Source organism: Eschrichtius robustus, chromosome 12, assembly GCF_028021215.1.
Source record: "Eschrichtius robustus isolate mEscRob2 chromosome 12, mEscRob2.pri, whole genome shotgun sequence".
NCBI classification, from domain to species: domain Eukaryota; kingdom Metazoa; phylum Chordata; class Mammalia; order Artiodactyla; family Eschrichtiidae; genus Eschrichtius; species Eschrichtius robustus.
The window spans coordinates 22,044,669-22,066,358 of record NC_090835.1 but is presented as its reverse complement, the minus strand read 5'-3'; the positions used below and the strand labels follow the sequence as shown (position 1 = coordinate 22,066,358).

General features: G+C 38.5%; 1 protein-coding gene across 4 annotated transcripts in view; it reads left to right on the top strand.

Annotated features, from left to right (window-relative positions):
• The window catches only part of TAFA1 (TAFA chemokine like family member 1), a 773,964-nt gene that overhangs the window by 657,581 nt on the left and 94,693 nt on the right, over window positions 1-21,690 (top strand). For all 4 annotated transcript variants that reach the window (XM_068558949.1, XM_068558948.1, XM_068558950.1 and 1 more), the window contains one exon: window positions 13,239-13,379. In XM_068558949.1, the coding sequence (XP_068415050.1) occupies window positions 13,239-13,379 (141 nt within the window). The remainder of the gene's footprint in view (window positions 1-13,238; window positions 13,380-21,690) is intronic.

Here is a 21,690-nt window from a genome sequence, read left to right as displayed (position 1 = left end):
TTACGTTCTCTTCTTCCCTGATCAATCTGATTGTTCAGGGAAGACCAAAATGTGTGTTTTCATACTTGTTTAGATCTTATGAATGCTGTTGATTTTTAGATATCCTTGGTAACTGAGATCTGATATCAAATGCAGTAGAGATTTTTACCTGAAATTACCTAACTAATCCCTAAACATTTGAGGAAAAGTGTACTAGGTGGGTATGAGTTGACCGACACATAGACTCCCCACAGAGGATCCACTGAGGAAATACCCATTTCCACATTCCTTTAGATTCTTGGCAGAGTTCATGTCTTTGCTGTTGTATGACTTCCAACCAGAGGCCACCCCCCAGCTCTTAGAGGCCACCTGCAGTTTCTTGCCATGTGGACATTTCCACAGACCCTCTCACAGCTCACTTCTCCAAAGCCAGCATTGAAAATAAAGTCCCTCTAATGCATGCTAACAAGACTTGATAGAGATGAAGATACAGATACAGACAGAGATACAGATAGAGATAGAGATAAAAGATAATTATGGGAGTGATAGCACATCATCCTTGCCACATATATAACCTAACCACAGAAGTGACATCCTATCACCTTTTCTCTACTCTGTTCCATAGTCTATATTCTAAAAGTACCACCCTCACTAAGGGGAGGGGATTAGACAGAGCATGAAGAGGGGGTGTTCTAGAGTCTGTCACAGGTCCCATCCTTAGCTATTTGCTTACCCTATTCTCTGAACCTAAAGTGTCCATCTCCTATCACCACAAGAACAAATCGTCCTTGAAGGACCAAAGTCCTGAATCAAATTCTTTTACTCCAACAAGTCTTCCTGAATCCATTAGGATAAAGGTAGTATCTTCTAATTCTTCAGAAACTCCAATAATGGAGAGAGTCTACACTCTCATGACATTTATTACTTTCTACTTTGAATTATTCATTTTTATTTTCTCTGTCTTAACTTTCTGACTAGATCTTTGAAGCCAAGGATACTTCCTTCCTTTCATTTACTCATATATTTTTAAAGTATTTATCAAAAACGTAACATGTACCAATATATCAGGACTACATTTCATTGCAGGTAATAGACATCTCAACTAGGTTAAGCAAATTAACAGGCATTTATTTTTTCTCATGTAATAGAAATTCTGGAGGTTCGTTTGGTGACTTTGGCTCAGTTACCCAACACTCTCAAAGTTAAAATCTCTGTGATTTTAACTTTGACCTTCCTTTCTCTCACTGGCACAAAATGGCTGCTGTATTTCCAGCCTTCAAACCTGCATTTCGGACAGGAAGAAGCAAAATACGGTATAGGAAGGGGCAAGTGTTACGTAAGGAAAGCAAAGTCTTTCTAGATAGCCTCAGCAGATTTTCATTTATATTTTCGTTTCATTGACAAGAACTTTGCCATGTGTCCATCATAGCTGTAAGAGGAGTAGAAAAATATTTTTGAATGTGTGGGTGTATAGCCACTCTGATCAAAATTGTTGATCTAGCTCTTTGAAAAAGAAGAGAATATGTACTGAGTGTGCAACATTGTTTTCCCCAGTTAGTTCTTGTGCGGGGTACTCAGGATAACATGACCTTTGACAACAGATATGGTCCCTGCCTCACAGGACTTTTTACATATTAGAGGAAGTAGACAATGATAAAAAGTATTTAACAAACACATGTAAACTTTCAGTTGTGGATGTGGTGAAGTGGAAAAGGTCACAGTGCTCTGAGAGTCTGGAATGGGAGGGAGGAGATGTGAGTGACCTAATAAGGGAAGTCAGAGAAGGTTTCCCTCAGGAGGTGGCATTTAGATAGGGTGATATCTGGTTTAATTTTGGTACCTACCATAGGGTCCTCCATATAATAAAATTTATAGAAAAGAAGAAAAGATAATTGCAGAAAATCTTCTTCATGCCTTTAGTATAACTGTACTTCATGACTCTTTATTGCAATTAGTAGAAAAAATAATTCAAACTCAATTTTAAAATAAAGTGTTTTTTGGCTAAAGTTCAGCTACCAGCTTCAGGTACAGCTATATCAAGTAGCACTAACAATCATGGCAGGAAGCACTCCGCTTTTCCACTTGGCTTCCCTCTTTGTTGATTCCATTCATTTGTACACTTTTCTGTCATGGTACTAAGATAGTGGCAAGCTCCAGATTTATATCTTTTCATCAGAAACACTTGTAGAAAAAAACCCTATATTTTCCCAACAATAAATGTTTTACTATTGGATCTCACTGTGTACAGCTTGAGCTAGGTACCAGCCCTTGTAACACTCGCTTGGTCCCTAGAGAGTGCATAATCCACTAAGCTAGTCTTGAGTCTTGTGCCCTCTTCTGGATCAGGGGTAGAACCAACAACTTCAAAACCCCATGAGCTGAGAATGGGCAACAAGGCCATTGGCTCCATAAGGAAAACAAGGAAGCAGCCACCAGCAGAAGTGGGAGTGTTTGCTGGGCAGGTAAAAAGAATAGAGAACTACTACAGAGTAGAATTGACTAATGGCATTAATGACTCCTACAGTTAATAATAATGATAACAATACTAAGAACAAACACTTATTTTGTAAGTGTTTTTTATTATACTCACCCATACAAACTCATTCTATTCCCAGCATGCTGAGAATTTATCCAGCCTGATTTACCCAAATCAGAAGGCAAAACTGGCTGTATGTTTTGAAATCAGTGAGTATGAGATTCCCAGAGAGCAGGGTTTTAGTAGGACTAATACCCTTCCCTCAGCCCCCAAGTCCATACTGAATGCCCCAGTGCTCATGTACTCATGCAAACATTCCTTCCTTAGTGCTGACCTGATCCAGCAGGTCCATTAAATGAAGCTCATTTCAAGTGCAGATGGTCCCAAGTAGCTTAACGTCTGCCTGGTGGCCAGACTAAGTGATTTCGGATGGCCTTAGACTTCTGATCACATCCATGCAGACAGGAAGGAAATGAAACCTTGTTTATCATCTTGATAAACAGTCCTTTTCAATGCCTCCGGACGCTTTATGTAACTCGGTAGAGTCAAATACTATTAAATTGTCATCACTGTCAAAAAGAGAAGTAATAAGTTTTTCTACCTGAGTCATAGTTAATGACTTCTACAATGTGTAACACAAATCACAGTTTCTGTTTGCCTTCTTTCCCCTAAATGTGTATTTTCTGATATCTGTGGCTGTGGAGGAGAGGCACTATCTCATGATATAAAGAAATATATACTTTCATGATTACCTCTCAGCTAAACCAATAAAACACCCAGATGACAAGGGCCAGATCCTTGGCTTGGATGATGTATTTGCACAGAGGAGGAAGCTGAGCAGTTGTATCTCATTCCAGTTCTTCATGGAAGGCATCGATTTGAAAGACTATACTTCCCGGGTAAAAGCCTTGGAATCGTTCCACCCTAGTTATTGTTAAACATATTTACGGAACCTATTTAAGCACTCTTGAGGGGGTAATATACCTCTTTTATTCTCATCATCTTAAAGAATAATATATTAGTCAGATTAGGCTGTATTAAGCTGCGATAACAAACCAGCCCCAACTCTCATTGGCTTAAAACAATGAAGGTTTATTTCTTGATCAAGCAACACGCCCACTGTGGTTCATCAGAGGGGTTGTGTTTGGAGGAGTTACCCAGGAACTAGAACTGCTAGAGCAGCCAATAACCAAAATAAGGGTGGGCACACTATGGTCCATAGGCCAAATCTGGCTCGCCATTTGTTTTTTATAGCTCATGAGCTAAGAATGATCTTTACGTTTTTCAAAGGCTGGGAAAAAATCAAAAGGAGCATACTTGTGACACCTAAAAATTACATGAAATTCAAGTTTCAGTTTCCATGCATAATATTTTATTGGCATACACTCACACTTTTGTTTATGTATTGTTTGTGGTTGCTTTCATATTCCAATAGCAGAGTTTGGTAGTTGCCACAGAGATCAGATGACCAACAAAACCAAACATATTTTCTACCTGGACCTTTATAGAAAAAGTTTGCTGATCCCTGGTCTAAAATACTTCTGGTTACCACACCAGCAGGAAGAGAGCCCTGGAGAATCTTCCATAAGGGATTAAAAGCTTGGTATGTAAGTCACACATCACTTCCTTTAACACAGAAATAGTCATATGGACCCACCTCCCACAGGGGAACTAGGAACTACCATAAGCCCAGAGGAAGAGAGCCAGAGATAGTCATTGAGAAGCCCTAATGGCCACAACAGCTAAAATTAATAATAGCAAGACTCTTAATAGCAAACACTTGCCTTGTTCTTATACTTCAGGCACTGTTCTAAGTGCGCTCCAAGTGTTTACTCATTGATCCTCACAACAACCTAATCATGAAAGTATTATTTTCCCCATTTTACAGATGAGGAAGCTAAGAATAGAAAGCTTAAATGTTTTTCCTTAGATAATACAGCTCACAAAGGGTGCAGGCAGCATTTAAATCCAACCAGTATGGCTCCAAAATCCAATCTCAAATGCTATGCTTTTAACCATCCTACCACACATGGATCCTCTAGGACTTAGGAAAGTCCCAGCCATTGATATCGTAGAGACCACTGCCTTACAAAACCCTTAATAATAGAATTCAATAGACACAAACAAAATGCTAATTTTGTTTGTATAACAGATTTCCATAACACTTGATAACTCACTTAGGAGTTTGAGAGTAATTAGACCATAGACGGAAGTAAAAGCTCATATCTATGGATTTTCATGTGGTTCTCCTGTGGGTACCAAAGTAAGGACTTAGAATTTAAGATCAATTTAAGACTCTGAAGAGGACCCACCAGGTATCATTAGAACCTAAAGTGAAAATGTTTCTTTCAGGGGATAGAATTTCAGAGTCATTTCTCCCTAGATTATCTCAAATTGTATCTTGATCTTCTTGTCTTTGCTTCTAAGCCAACTCAGGAATGTTGTTCCATAGCATGTATTTTTGTTTAGCTGGAGGAAAAAATGTCATAAAATAGTTATGGTTTAGAGGTGATGGATTTCGAGTCATCACCTTGCCTGCTGTCCATTCACGTTTCAATAATGGAGATGGTGTATCATTACCACCCATGTTCCTTTTTTTTTTTTTTTTTTAAAACATCTTTATTGGAGTATAATTGCTTTACAATGGTGTGTTAGTTTCTGCTCTATAACAAAGTGAATCAGTTATACATATACATATGTTCCCATATCTCTTCCCTCTTGCATCTCTCTCCCTCCCACCCTCCCTATCCCACCCCTCTAGGTGGTCACAAAGCACCCAGCTGATCTCCCTGTGCTATGCGGCTGCTTCCCATGTTCCCTTTAACATCCATTACACTTACCCATGCAAGATAATAGAACAATCTCATTTTAAGAGAATTGTTTAAAGTTTATAATTATTATTGGGCTTCCTTTTCAGAGTGTATTACTGCTTGTGTGCCATTAAATAAATATCAGGAAGAAACAGAATAAAAATGAATAAAGACATAAGAGTAGATGAGGCAGGGATGCAAAGGAGAAAGCACGTTCGACCACCCATCATTGCACAAACAGTTCAGACATTTGACGGGGGGTCTTGGAGCTTGAAAAGTAAATGCCTCCATTTTCCAGCCTTTCAGAATTCTGTCCTTCCATCAAAACTCATGTCAGATCTAACTGTCTCCGGTATTGTCTTTGAAACTGGGTTTCATTTTTTAGGTTAACAATAAGAAGAATGTCAGCTCTTATTTATAGCGGACCTACTGTGTGCTGCTCAGTGTATTAATTACTGTTGATACACCATCTCTAATCCTCACAACATTCCTTAAGTTTGGCATCTTACTTACAAGGGACCAGGGCTTAGAGGTTATATCTTGCTCCAAGTCACCCAGCTAGTAACTCAAATGATGTTGATTATTTCAAATAACATTTATATATTAATATAATCAACATTTCATGTCAGTATTTCAGGTAATTAAAAAAAAATTAATATATGTAGAGGTATGGCTTCTGTAAAACAGGGTTGTCTGTTTCTTTTCAAGAAACTGTTTGCGTATTGCTCTCAGCCTTGAAGCCTAGCAATAGAAAAGGAAAACCTGATAAACTATCACCCAGCTGGATGAGTGATGTCGGTGTAAGGATAGAGTTGGGAGAAAACCTAACAGGATTTAGATTGAGAATGTTGCACCTTAGAGGGGAAGAGTGGACATAGCTATATTACTAAGCCTTATTTCATTCCAACTCTTTCCCTAATCACCATAATAGAATTTGATTAATTTATTTGAGATCATAACCCAGGGAAGCTGAAGGGCACTGATACTGTGATTTAGTTACCAGAAACTTACATCAACAGCCAGGGTGAATGTCCTACCCAGCCTTTCAGTGGCTTTCCCTACTGGGCAATAAGCTGTTTCAATGATTGCATTAATTTGCAATGGATTGACAGCAGATCCAGATCAGGCAAACAAATTTGGGGGCAAAAATACACAGGAGGAGATGTTACATCTTCAGCCTTATTTTAACACAAATTCTCCGGCAGATCTGAGAATAGCACAATGCCAGTCTGATACCCAAACCATTACTTGGGTTCCCATCCCTAATGCCATCCAAGGCGTCCTGCCTGGAAACAAGTAAAAGTTCTGTAGTATATAAAGATCAGTAAAGATTCAAGAATGTTCTTCTTGTAACCTCATTGGTATATCTTTGAGTAAAATATATTTCCATGCTGTTAGAGCAGTTATTAAAAATGATTTCTACAGTAGGAGTTTGAACATATCCAATGTTTGAGCCATCTTCTTCTTTAAAAACTATAAAGGGGAAATCTAGGGGATGCTTGTTGAGTTTACTGTAGTATACAGTACCTTTAACAGTCTTATCTCAAGGGACTGGTGAGGTCTAAATGTTGTTCCCCCACCACTGGCCTGAGCAAAGAGTAAGGAGATGGGTGTGGGGAATGGTCCATGTTGGTCAAAAGAGGGAAAAAATTTCGAAGAGTCCAATATGTTTCCACAAATAATTCTGATCTAGTCAAAGATAATGATCCCAATAGTATTACTAACAGCAGAATATAGTTTAGTGCCTACTTTGAGCCAAGTATTATTATAATCAGTCTGTCTGTACTTATTTATTTCTCATACCCATTTAGTCCTCAAAACAACCCTAATAAGTTAATGCTATTATTATCCACATTTTACAGAGGAGAACCTTGAGACATAGAATGGAGAAAAACAGGAAGCTGATTTAGGACTTGAACTTTGGGGCCCTGATTCTACAATATTTTATTTTATTCATTATGCTATACTGCCTAAAACATGGTTGTCTGCCCCAGAATTTGTTTCTTTTTCCTACATTTGCCTATCCTGAATATATCCCAGAACCCTGGGACAGAGGAGATGGTAATTTGTTTAATCTCAAACATAAAAAAATCAAGCGGCCATTTTGCCCTCCTTGACCAAGACATGCTTAAAGATCCATCAGTGTCTCTCTTGTCAATGATTTACAAAGACACTTGGAGCTTCCAGTGGGTCAATAAAGCATTTTTAACACAGTCCTAAATATGCATTTCTGACGTCCGCTACAATAGATTCCAAGAGAGCTATTTATAAGGCCTTGATCAAGAAGTCCTACAAAAGTGAATCTCAAAGAACCTGTGCTTTTTCTTACACTGAACAGCTTTTAAAGAAAAGAACCATTTGCAATAAAGTGAAAAGGCAAGGATCTGTATTATCATGTCAATCTTAACATTCCTTAATCACATTTTATTCATGTCCTGTAAAATTCGGCTTTGACTATAAGCAGATATATCCTGGCTTAACTATTAATGAGGACTGAAGTTTGCTTATGGTTACTCTTAATTGCTATTTCATTTTCCAGTCATTTCACTTAGAATGAAAAGCTTTTCCTTTGTACAGTTTGGCTCTCCCCCACACCAGAGTTCCAAGTTGATTTTCCTGGAAGGTGTATTAGAAGGTCACTTCTTTGCAAAAGCTACATTTATCATTCAAGTTTATTTTCTGAAAAGATCACGTAGTGGATACTCAGGAAAAGTTCCCCAAAGAGGATTAATTTATAGTCAGTCTTTCTTCCCTTCTTTTTCTTCTCTTAATTTCTCCTTTCTTCCTCTTTCATTCTCCCATCTCACTCCTTCCCTTCCTTCTTCCCTCCTCTGCTTCTTCCCTTTATTCCTTTTATCCCTCATTCAGTCATTTAATTATTCAGTAATTTAGCGAATGTGTGAATGTCAACTATTACGCCAGGCACTAGGGATAAAGAAGTAAACAAGATGTGGTCCCTGCCATCACAAGAGTGTCCAGCCCAACAAGATGGACAGTTAGTAAACCAATCATTCCAATTAGGAGACACGCTATAAAAGAAAAGTCTGGCTTACTTAAGTGAGCATACAGTCGGGGACAAAAGCTAGTCTTTGGGGAAGAGGTTCATTCAACAAATATCTATAGGCCAGACATGGGCTCAGTAATAGAGTAAAGAAACAGAAAACTTGCTGTTCTTGTAGAGATAAGAAAAGTGAAATATTCTTTAAAAATGCCAAAATAATGCATTGTGAATATTATTATGGGATAATTATGTGAGATTGTAGGATCATATAGCAGGGAAATCTAACTTACAATCTGATTCAAGGAGACCACCTAAAGAAGAGTTGAATAGTGAATACGGGGACCCCACCTCCCCCCAAAATACAGAGTTTAGACTTAAGTTTAAAAAAAAATAAAAAATAAAAGATACTTCTCTTCCATTTCAACTTTACAATCTCACCCAGCATCTTCTTTCCCAGAAAACTTGGTGTTGTGATAATTTCCAATTGATTGGCTATGCTTGGTCATGGACATGAAACCATCAACACCAAAATATACTACTGGACGTCAAATTCCCTGGCAGATGAAAAGGATTAGACCTTAGCAATCTCCCACAAGTGCCCATTTTTAAATGGTTGGCCCAGTTTATAGCTCAGAGCAATCAGGTAGGTTGGTATAAGCTATTTCTATTAGATGTCCATTTTGGGGGCAGACTGTTTTAGGATGCCAACCTTCAAGTTTTTAGCCATCTGCCTGCCAATCATTCCTAATCTCATCCTCCCTTTCCATCATGACATGTAATTGTCATCTGTGGGAACTCTGTTTTAAAAGAAATATTATCCTTAGCAATTCATCTTCTTGTGTTTCCTCACTTGTACAGGGCAAGACAGTGATGCATTGAATTGGGAAGGAGGGATCATCGCTGGGAGCATATTGGACTTGGCATTTTTTTTTAACTTCTCCAGCTCAGAGAGTGTTGCTGCTGCCAGAAATAATCTTGAAATGCTGTCTTTTTTTTTTTTTTCTTTTTGGGTAGTAGGACCTTTCTCTTCCTGTTAAAAATTGGTTTTGATAGTGTACTCAGAGCGCTGACAAATCCAAAAGAAAGAGCAGACAGGGGAAGTGGAGAGCTGCCTGGGGGAGCTTCCCTGCGGGGGACTCTCCCATTGCCATCTGGGGAACCTGGGCAAGGGGAGCGGGAAGCAATGCCACTGTTTTAAAAATTTGCGTGGAGGGAGAAGTGGGAAATTGATGTCCATCTAACACATGTAACTTTTTCAGATTGGCCTGCATTAGGCATATAATTACTGTATTTACCTTCTAATCTGGAAGAACAATGCGACCCCTTACAACGCTAGATTTAGGGTAGAAGGCTAATTTCTTATATTTCATCTTAGGTGTGTTTTCTATAGACAAAGTGGTGATACAAGCAACAACCTAGAAAGTCTGAATAGCACAGACAATTTCCACACTGGCTTATGTTTGTGACACATTCTCTGCCATTAGCTAGTAGGTTACTTCACCTGTCTTCTTTGCTGGATCTACAGATGCTGAGTGAAATCCAGAAAAGAAGCGAGTTTCCAGAAATCCATAAGCAAGAAAGGAAAGCTCAATTTTCTGAGCACTTAAATGACTTTGCTTTGAGAGGCCATAGATCATCTTGAAATCATTTTGACTTGGATTGAGATAAAATTTAGAATGGACTGGCATTGGCGCCAAAGACTGAAAGACACTTACATGACAAATATTATCATTATGATTCTGCAATAACCTTGGCAGTTAGTTTTGAAAGGACAGTTCACTAGGTAATTCTTAAAATGCAGGTAAAGTAGATTTAAAAGAACAATTTTCTAGTTTCCAGAAAGGGTTATGACAAACCTAACTCTTTCCTTTCATGGGGGCCAAAGCTGGGAAAATTTTGATTTCCAGTCTCCTTTTTGAAGCAGCCAGCTGATGAGGCCAGTAGGTAAATAAGACTATAGTCAGTTCCAGAGAATCTTGAAAAGTTTTATCCCTGTGGTTATTATAGAAGTCCAGAAATGTATTCCTTTTCACAGAATTTGATCAGCCTCTCACTATGTCCTGGGTGGACCAAATAAATGTGGGCTTCTGATATAGCCAAGAAATAAAAAAACACATAGAAATTGGAAAGGGGGAGTATATCTTACCAGCTTGCTATACACTACCGTAGCAAAGACATCTAAGCTTCTCGAAAAACTGTAAGTTCCATGTTAAATAATTGTGCAATAATCCATGACAGATTTGTAATTCATTTTTCATCTGGTTCCATCATCCATCTATCCAATAAATACGTGTCATTTGATATTAGCTTTAGAGCTGATCATCAGCAAAGTACAGTTGTTTTCACTTTTTCCTTAGCAGAGGAACTCCTTTGAAGGATTACACTGAATGTTAAAATAAACATTTAAATAAAACATTGAAGTACTATACTGAATATTAAAAATAAAATATCTAGAGTTGCTTGCTCCTTTCCTCCAGTGATATAACTGAGCCCCCTCAGATAATCTATGAAGCCCCACTAGGCATAACTTGAAGACTTCTGATCAAAAGACTGCAGATGTGAGCCTTTTCCTATCAAAGATCTAATTTTCTTTTTGTCATTACAAGTCAGTGGACCAGGCTTTCGTAGTTAGAATAGATTGAGAGGTTAAATTTCTCTGATTGACTATGGGTAGCTCAGTCACAAGCGTAAACCTTGGGAATCAGGAGATTTGGGTATGACAGGGCCAATCAGACTTTCTAAATGGCAGGGTCCTGTGGTCCTCTGAGACCTGGTTCTGGGCTCTGCATTGGTGTACCTGAGCAGCAGGTGTAATTGGAGCCATAGTTCAACTTGTCAAGACCAGATGAGCTTGTTATTTAGAGCGACACCCCTGGCTTCCAGTGTGCAAATCCATCATCCGTGAGCCTGAGGAAGATGTGGACTGGGGTCATTGACTTTATTTACAGGGTTTTAATGAAAATGGAGCACTTGTCAATTCCCAGTCCCTTTTCAGAGGAATGGCAGTATGGGTGCCAGGGTGGGACTGGGGAAAGAACATATATATGGGGTCAGAGGATCTGAATTCTGGTCCGGATGCTGCCAGGTACTTGCTAAGTAAAATGTGAGCAAGTGTTTAAGCTGCTCTCGATCTCAGTTGCCTCCTCTGTAAAAGATAATCATAAGCTCATTGGGCTTTCGAGAGCATATAGTAAATTGAAGGTTTATACAGTATCTACCATGATGTCAGTTACATAGTAAAGGGTCAATAAACGGTTAACTCCTATAATACTATTATTATCACCATTAGTTTTATGGCTATGTCATTTGGCTGCTTTATGTCTGCATCCTCACTAAAAAGTACAGATAACAATCGTCCTATTTCTATCTTTGAACAATTTTGCCATTTAAATGAAATATGTACTAAAAGTACTTTTGAAATTCTAATAATGATACAGTGTTTAATGGAAAACAATACAAATACCTGTCCTTGAGGAAATTACATTCCAGTGGGGAACACACAATAAGTACAATAAATAAATAAATTATATGCTGTATTTGAAAGTTACAGGTACCCTGGTGGTGGAGTGTGGGACGGGGGATGGTGCAGAGCAAAGTGAGATCATGCGTGCTGGCTAAGGGAATTATGACTTCAGTAAGGTGGTCAAATGTGCCTCCGATAAAATAACATTTGGGAAAAGATATGGAAGAGGTGAGAATGAGCCAGAGATCCACTAGAAGACTGTCCTAGGTGGTACCTAGTTCAGCTTGTCGAGACTGTTCTTCAGAGCAACCCTCAAAAGGGATCACGCTTGCCATGTTCAGCCAATAACCTGCAAGGAGACCAGTGCCCCAGGATAGGATGGTGTTGTGTTTAAATTCTTCCCTCCGTCCTGTCTTCCCTCCCTCTGCTCCTTTTTTTCAGTGTTTCCTAAGTGCTCACCATGTACAGGCTGGACACACATCCCTTATAGTAATTTGTAGACAGTAGTTGCTTCATAAATGCTTGAGGAATTACTGCCAACTGAATCCTAAATGCCAAGGGTCCTAAATGTTATGGGTCCATTCTTGTCAAATGAAGACCATCCTTCCTGAATGTAAAACTTGATGTTAGGAAAGTTAATTCCTGGTTTCTGATCACTTGGAGCATCTTTTGTGTCCCTGGAGAACTGGCTTAGCTGGTGTCCTGCGGGCTGGAAAGATCCAGCTGAATCTCAGTGACATTTGACACACCCAGTAGAGCACCCGTTAAGAACCTAGCAGACAGTGGAATACCCTAAGTTGCCACTAAATTCTGACGAATGCATGGCTGACCTGTAACGATTAAGTGAAGCCATATGCCTCGGTCTGTAATTTGAGATTCCATCTAAAGCACATGATGATGTTCTCCAGTGATCCTTTCTATCACTTTTGGGTGAGATCTGGACTGGGGAAATGACTGCACAACTAGATTTTCTATTCATCCCCCTTGAGAGGAGCAGGTGCTGGGAAGGAGAGCTCATTTCTGGGCAGTTTTCTTGCCACTGCAGGTTCTGTACCACTGGAGTGTCTGTTGCTTATCATTAGTAGGAGCACAGAGAATTCTAAATGCAAAGATAACACAGGGGTGAGCTCCCCAAATATAATGCATTTAAATCTGGTAGCATCTTTATTTTGTGTTAGCTCCAGGCATTCACTACTCCGCTGCCTCTCCGTGCATACAGCCGGGAAATGTTGCCTCTTGAGAGCTCTTCATTGGTGCTCTTTGTTGCATTTAAAGAGTACTGCTGTGATGCAAGATGAGACATCTCCAAGATGAGACATCCCTTGTACATAATCTTGTATGCATGTATATATACATGTTATGGGAGAGAATCCCACAGTAACTGTACCTCATAGAAACTCTTCCTTTTATTTCTCTCACTTTCCCCAACCCCTTCGCACATACCCTCACATGCCTGAATGCCCACTGAATTATTTCTAATCAGTGTCCTGATTCTTTCTCTCTTGCCAGAAGGAGGGACATGTGAAGTGATCGCTGCACACAGATGTTGTAATAAGAACCGTATTGAGGAGCGATCACAAACAGTCAAGTGTTCCTGTCTACCCGGGAAAGTGGCTGGAACGACAAGAAACCGACCTTCCTGTGTCGATGGTAAGTAGCTGGCTTTACCCCTCTCTCTAGGAGTTCATCTGCGTCGTTACTGTGCATAATATATATGTTTTGTTTCATCTAAATATGGTTCAGGATAATGAAGAAGGTGCATCCAAAGTGCTGCAAAGTTAGACAAATGCCAGCCCTCCGCATAGAGTTTGAATTCTTGTTTCTCTGGCTTTGGCATTTTCAAATAGCTGTTGGTTGACCATTGTGTAGAGAAGATAAGGTAAAGGAATCTTTTCAAGTCTATAATTTTGAGGGTCCAACTCATTTGGGAATTGATTTTGGATCAAGGTTATGTACGATTATGATGATGATGATAATGGTAGTAAAAAAATAATACCTAACATTCATTCAACACATATTTAATGAGCATATACTATATGCCAGGCACTGCTCTAGGGGTTCACATACATTCATGAACAGATAGAAGTGCCCTGAGAGTTCACCATGTACCAAACCCTGTCCTAAACATTTCTAATGCGTTGTTTTATTTACTCATCCCAACACCCCCATCTTTGTTATCTATTGCTATGTAACAATTTATGCCCTCCCCCCAAAAGTTAGCAGCTTTAAAAGGCAAACATTGTCTCACAGTTTCCATGGATCAGGAATTTAGCTTAGCTGGATGGTTCTGGCTTAGGGTCCCTTCTGTGGTTTCAGTCAAGATCTGAAGGCTTGACTGATGCTGGAGGGTGGTTTTAAGATGGCTCATTCACAGAACTGTTGGCAGGTGGCCTCTGCTCCCTGCCACAAGGACCTCTCCAAAGGAGCTGGGTGTCCTCACAACATGGCAGCAGCTTCCCCCAGAGTGAGTGATCCAAGAGAACAATGTAGAAGCCACAGTGACCTTTTCTTTTATGATAGAGGCTCAGAAGTTATCCTTCATTGTTTTCACAATATCATATTGGTTATATAAGTCAATCCTATCTGTTCAGCATGGGAGTGGATGAAAAGGGCTTGAAAACCTGGAGCCGGGGACCCCTGGGGCAGATACACTTTCCCTCCCATTTTAAACATGAAGGAAACTGAGGCTTAGAAGGGTTAATCACTATTCCATTGGTCCCATGATTGATAAGTTGTAGCTCTACTAACTCTTGAGATGAAAGTAACTGACTCCAATTCCAAGTCTTGACCACCATCTTTAAACAATTTTATATGCCTGTCAAACAGAGAGTTGAAAGTTCAAAGGGATCACAAATATCTTTCCCCATCTTTATCTTTCATAATTTTAGAGCCAGATGTGAGCTGATCTTCAAATTCTTCGTAAGAAAATCAGGACTCAGAGAAGTGACTCACTTGCTCAGGTCACAAAGCAGGAATTAGAACCTAAATCTCTTGACTTAGGGTCCATGATCCTACCTCTAGATACAGAGGGGGAAGGACACCTTCTAGATTGACTCATGTTATGTATTTTCATTATGAATTATGAGGTGATTAGAAAGGAAACACATACAAGCTAGACCAATAAAGGGGAAATTATTTTTTTTAAGAAAATAAAGGAATCCTGGGAAACCCAGTTACAGGAAATTCAGCCAAACTTCATAGGATTCATAAACTATTTAGGCAGCTGCCATTCTTGTTTTCTTTGTTTTTGTTCTTTCTTTCCCTCATTCTCCTCTCTGTAGACTGGTTCCCCCTTCAAGGATTTTAACTTTTGCTCTCCCACAACTTAGGGATTTGTGTGAAGCTTTTATTTCTGTGGTACCAACTCTGATCTCACTCAGCATCATGGTATAATCCAAGTATACTTGACTCACTTCCTGTGTCTTAAATGCCTTCTCCAAAAAGACTGAATGTGATTGACCCAGCTTGGGCCATCTGTCAATCTTTGCCCAATTGGCCACACCCAGAGGGACAAGCTCATAGGGCACTCTGTACCATGGGAAGGTCAAGCTGTTTTTAAAATGATGTGAAAAATCCAGGTTTAAGAATACACTGTGATCAGTGGTTCTCAGTCAGGCCAATTCTCAGGGGCCATTTGGTGTAGACATTAGTGTCTGCGACTAGAGGGGTTCTCCTGGTGTCAGGTGTGTAGAAGCCAGGAAAGCTGCTAACCATCCTACAATGCACAGGACAGCTCCCACAGCAGAGTATTATCCCACCCCCAGTGTCAGTGGAGCTGAGGTTGAGAAACTTGCACCATGGTAATTTACTTATTCTAGATCACAGTCAGAACAGTAAGGCACCCCCACTGCAGGGAAGGCAGGCAGCTAGACTAGAAAAGCCATTGCATCCTCTTACAGGAAGCAACTCTTGGCCCTAGAAGCCAATAAACATTATAGAACCATGATGATTTCTCCTAGTCTCCGCCAAAGAAAGCATTGAGCCTGTTAACTATAAATCTCCATTTTGTTTCCAGTTCATTTCTATCACTAATGATCTAGAAATAGAATTGCCTTCAGGATTTGGGTGGAAGACACAAAGGCAATGCATTGTCTATGCTGGCAGGGGGGAAATGGCATTTGGCTATAAGTTTCCGTGACAGGTTAAGCCACATAGTGGTAACATTTTGTCTCTCAGAACAAGTTTGTTTGACTTTGGAAACTCTGAGCCCTTTGGTGTGGTAGGTTTAGGCAGGAGAGCTATTAGTGTCTGTCTTCTGAGCAAAAGTCAGTAAAGTATAGAGTATTCTATAGTCTTATGCTGATTATTTATAATTTCCATAGCATTCTACTCCTCCAGAATCTTGGAATCCATTGGCACGTGTGGGAAAAGTCTATGTGTTAACTTCGATCAAAACTCTTTTTATGGCCTAGATCTCTACATGCAAATTAAATATGAAGTGGGTATATAAATTAACAATTCCAGTGTAGTTATTAAGACCACGAACTGTGAAATTAGGCAGACATGAGTGGAATCCCAGCTGTACCAATTACTAATAGAATGACCTTGGGCAAGTCACATTTGCTTCCTAACCTGTTTCCTCATCTGTAAAATGGGAATGATAATTGTTTCTGCTTCATGGGGTTGTGGTGAGAACTAAGGAAATCATGTGTATAATGTGCTTTGCATAATGTCTGGTTCTCCTCAAGTGCTCACTGAATGATGGTATCAATTTCCTATCTTACTAATAATTGTGGGTAATGCTTAGAAACAGACATTATTTTATGAAGTTTTGATTCATATTAATTCAATACAGAGGTATTTTAGCCACTATCTTTTGTGGGAACTGCTTCAAACTATTTACCCTGGATATCATTAATGATGGTAAGTCTTCTTCAGGAATGTATGTTCATTATAGGAATTTTGAGGAATACAGAAGTACATCCATACATTAAAGTCACCCATAATATTACTGCTCAGAGATTATCGTCGCTTTGTAAGAAAATAAGTATATGTTCTTTGAGGTTTAACCCATCATTAAAGAGAAACTCACAAAGTAGGTATTTTATTGAACTAAAATGTTATAGTAGTATCTGATCAACAGCTTGTTCCCTTTAATATGAACATTTTCCAGCTTAATACTTACTCTTAAAGAACATTATTGTTAATAACTACATAGGATTTTGGGGGGTGGGTACACCACCATTTATCTAACTATTGCCTCCACTTTGGCACATTTATGATGTGTCGTGCATTTCCCTTTCTCATTTTAAGAATGGATAGAAACCAGTTTCTCTCTGTGATAGCAGTTGACAATCCATATATCACGTTTGTCCTAAACATATTTTGTTCTACATAGTGCATTTCCCATGGTAAGTGTTCCAGTTGCTGTTATCTGCTTTTCTCTGAAATGGCAGGTCAGTTGCCTTTTTATAGTGTTTCCAAAAACAGAGGCACAGCTTGATTTTTTAAAAAGCTTATATTGGTTTGTTTTAAGATTCACAATCTGAGACCAGATTGTTTAAAATGGGACATAAATTTTGCAGTATCATCTTAGCAACTTATTCAAAAATATAATACATGATATTTGGAGAGGTTTTTAAGGAGTGAACTTTTAGTTTAAAAGTGATACTCTGTCGCCTAATTGAAAATACCAAGAAAACATACTCAACAACTTAAATTTTGGCATAGTCATTTGCAAATATTTTAGAAAGCATTATACTGTTGGATGTGTGTGTAGCACTACTCTGAGGGAATATAGGTTGTTACACTAGAATTCACATGATATTGTGTTTCATTAATTTCTATAACTCAAAATAGATGGGAGACATCTTACTCAATATCTTTGGTTGAGACCAACTAAAAATATAATGTACAGTCTTTTTGTAATCTCCAATTACTTTCCAGGGACTAAATTTAAAATAAAATACTCATACACAAGAAGACGATGACTCAAACATAATTATTTATTTAAGGGAAGAATTTTTCCAAGTAGATGATGTAAGACAAATGAAAATGAATTTCTAGGGGGCTTGTGAAATTATACTTTATTATTCTAATTGATCTATAGTGGCATAAAAAGAGTATCAATCTCAAAGTTTTAAAAATAATTGAATATAAACAGTAATAATAATGATAACAATAATAAAAATAATGGCTAACATTTTCTTGAAGGCTTACCATGTACCACTTTTCTAAGTCCTTCAAGTTTGTATATTCATTTAATTCTAACCCCACCTTCGTAAGGTGTAGCCTTCTATTATTTCCATTTTACTCGCCAGGAAACTGAGGCACAGAGACTGACTGTAAGATTGCTCGAAATCTGATAGCCAGTAGTGGCAGAGCCAAAAGATCCGCCTGGGCTGTCTGACTCCAGGGCGCCCATTTATCGAACACAGGCAAACCAGGATCAAACATAAACACAAGTTATATTCTAAAGGCTTTCTTGCCAGATACCAAAATATCTGGGTGAGAGGAGAAAGTCCGGCTATGTGGATACTTGCAGAAACATTCAGTACTTTGGGCAATACCTGCCCCTTCCCTTTCTGTGTCTTAGAGATGGTTGCTTGATTACCCTTCCTAAGGTCATTGTCGTTGAGCAATTAGAAACATTTTTGTAAATAATGGTTTCAGTTTTGGAGAAAGATTGAACTGTCATTGTTTAAGGCATGGGGGGATAAAATGACTGTTTGATGGGGAAATTTTCATGCAGTTTTCTCTATTTAGGATTTTATTCTCATGTACTTTATGTATATATCCAACTTAGACAAATATGTGAAAAAAAAATCACTACAACTACTGCTTAGTAGAGGAGGTCTTAATTCGCTGTGGATTTGTAGCATCAATCTAATTAAGAAAAATCTCCATGATAAGTTGATAGGCCTTCCCTTCTCATTCAGTGTAACTTGTGACTATTTCTATGACTGATTGCTAGCAGATTTTACCTGGTATTCTTGTCTACTTAGACTGGATTACCAACCAGAGAGAGCAACAAGAAGAGACCAGCTCACATCACAAAACTTTCTAAGTTTGATAGATATGGAAATCCCAGATTATTTTGTTTTTAACCATCAGTGTACAGTTAATATAATGAAAAAGGCATCATACTCCTGGCTATTTCCGTGAAGAAAACCCCCCACAATATATCAGGATAATTTGTTCCTGACTTATCATGACTTAGTTTCCAAGACGAGCAAAAGAGACAAAAGGAAAGATACACAAAACTTAGACCCAGGAAAACAAACAGAATAACAGGGAAGGAGACCCACAGTCAGTGAGATAGAGGGATGTAAAAAAGGTGCATGGGAAAGAGAAACTAGAGAGAAAGGGATAAAAGAGAGAGAGAAGACAATGGACGCTTAGAAGGAATATTAAAACACCTACCCATAAAATGACTTCATTCATTTTTCCGAACAACTTGTTTGTATTCAGTCTCACAGCGTATAACTAATTTTAACAAAATAAAGTGTATTTCATAGATTGAGACTTTTTTTTTCAAGTTGCATTATTTGAGATTCCAGTACCAGAATCTTTATAAAAATTGCTTCTGAAGATTGCTCCTTTGGAAAATACATAATAAAATTTTCTTGACCGCATACCATTGTATTCCTTAGAGACAGTCATGATAGAGAAAAAGGTCTGAGAATTGAAGGAAATTCAAAATTCAGCAACAGTTTTCTGTAGAATAGCATGAAGTATGTATGAGAAATATTGCATATAATATAGCCCCTTCTTAGCCTTCTAAAATAGGATAGCATATTAAAGGCTCTGAGAAGTTCTGCAGACAAGAAACTTATAGAACTTTAGTCCAGTATTTCCCAAACATTTTTGATCACAGAGGCTTCTCCTATGTAACACTTATTCATAGCCTGCAGACCCAATGTTCCATGAAATGGACTTCAAGCCATGCTGGTATTAGATTATATGGACTGTGTTTTTGTTTTTGTTTCCAGGAAAGCTTTTTAGGTCTTCCAACACCAACTGATAATTCCTTTGCCCCTAGCTTAGTGTTTTTCCTAAGACTGGCTGACCAAACACTGCACAACTGGTCCTGGTAGTAATGAGATTTATAATATTTCAGGGACACGTCAGGCTCAACTGCAGTTCGGAAATCATCTAGAGACCTTCCAGAGAAATACAGTATGGAAAAGTTAAAGCCCTTATTTTTATTCACACATATTAACATTTTAGGGGGCAGGGAAGATGACCTATTTTGGTTCTGCCGTTTGTTATTTGTCGTCCACACATAATAAAAGACCAAAATAACGAATTGCTGTAGTGGATTAGGGCCACATGCCACAGTAGCTGTCTATGTATGGTTCCTTCATTACCATCTCTGTTTAAAACTTGCCTTGTTCTTTCAAGGCAGACTCTGGCTTGTTTAATAGACAGAAGACTGAGCTCAACTGGCTTCATCATGAGGCATTGCTGAAAGGAGATTTTACTGTTCTTGTTACAGGAAGGTCCTTTATAGCATCATTAGTAAAATTGTGACATTTTCAGGCACAATTTCTGAATTTTATGTAAATTTTCTTTTGCTCCCCTACTTGGCACCTCTTCCTGCCCAGGTATGTAAGGAATCCAAGTGTACATTAGTAAGTGGAATGAGAGGAAGGGTGTATAAGAACTGACAAAGCTTTTTAGACTGTCTAATAAAAGGGCTGTCTCTCTGTTTGTTCCTTGTTAGAATAAAGAGAGTGGGAATCCAGTCTTCAGATATTCCCATACCTCTAGGAGTGGGTGTCCCTTTTTTTTTCAGTTTAAGGCAGTAAGTTCCAACTGACAGCCCACTGGCAGAAACTACCATCAGACCTATTCCTTAGGTTGGCAGAGTCATGGGAAAATTGACTTTGCTTTCTCTTTGATGGGACACTCCAGTTTCCCACAGGCCTCACCACTCCCTATTATACACCTGGCTCTAGCACATTGATGTCAATTACCTGATCCCTGAAGACAGTGGAATGTATGGTTTCTGGCTCACAGAGTCATTTTCCTACTCTTCTCAAGTTAATATGCAAATTAATTTGTTGGAAAAAATTTGCTCTTTGATATAAAAGTAATAACCTCATGTAAATGCAAATACATGTATCCAAAAACAGCAAAGAAAGGATCAAAATAAGAGTAATCCTCCCTCTCCTCCCCTTTCCTACTAATCCTCTCGCATCTTAATCGCCAGAGGGAACTGTCATTACCAGATTTCTGTGCATCCTTACAGATAATATCTATGCACATGCAGGCCTATGGATACACAACATATAAAACTCAATAAATCAAAATGGTGTCACAGTATAAGAAAAAGGTCTTAACTTATATTTTTTAGCATAAGAAAGTGTCTTGAATACTTCACTCTTTCAGTAAAAGAATGGCTGGTAAACATGGAAAAAGTGCTCAACATCACTCAAGTGAAGAAATGTAAATTAAACCCTGAAATGTAATGTTTCATCAGTCAAATATATGCAGAGATGAAAAGTTTAGTAATACCCAGTATTAAGGAGGGAGGAGAGGAAAATTACATATATATCATACTCAGTGATAAATGGCTTACAAACTCAATTAGTTAGCCACTTTTCTTTATTTGGTTCAGCAAAAGGGAAGAAGATAAATAGGAAATTTTGTAATGAGACTGGATGTTTGGGGAGCATAATACAAATCGCATGCATTACAACTCCTTACGGTGATTTTATTTAGCTATAGTTCTTAGACATAATTCACAACAGGATTTCCTCAACAGGATTGGGTCATGAATCTAGACATCATCTAAGAAATCCTCTAAGGATTTTGATGTCCTTTCCAGGGGGAAAACCTAATATGAAAGTATATTTAGTGCAAATACTTGGACCTAAATATAGTAAGTCCCATCGTAAAGCCCATCTTTGTAGCCACTTGAGAAATACAAAACTCTCTGCACAAACATTTGTCATGGTGTGTATGTTGTGTGTGTGTGTAATTATCATGTAGCACATCCCAAATCTTTGTCAGTTAT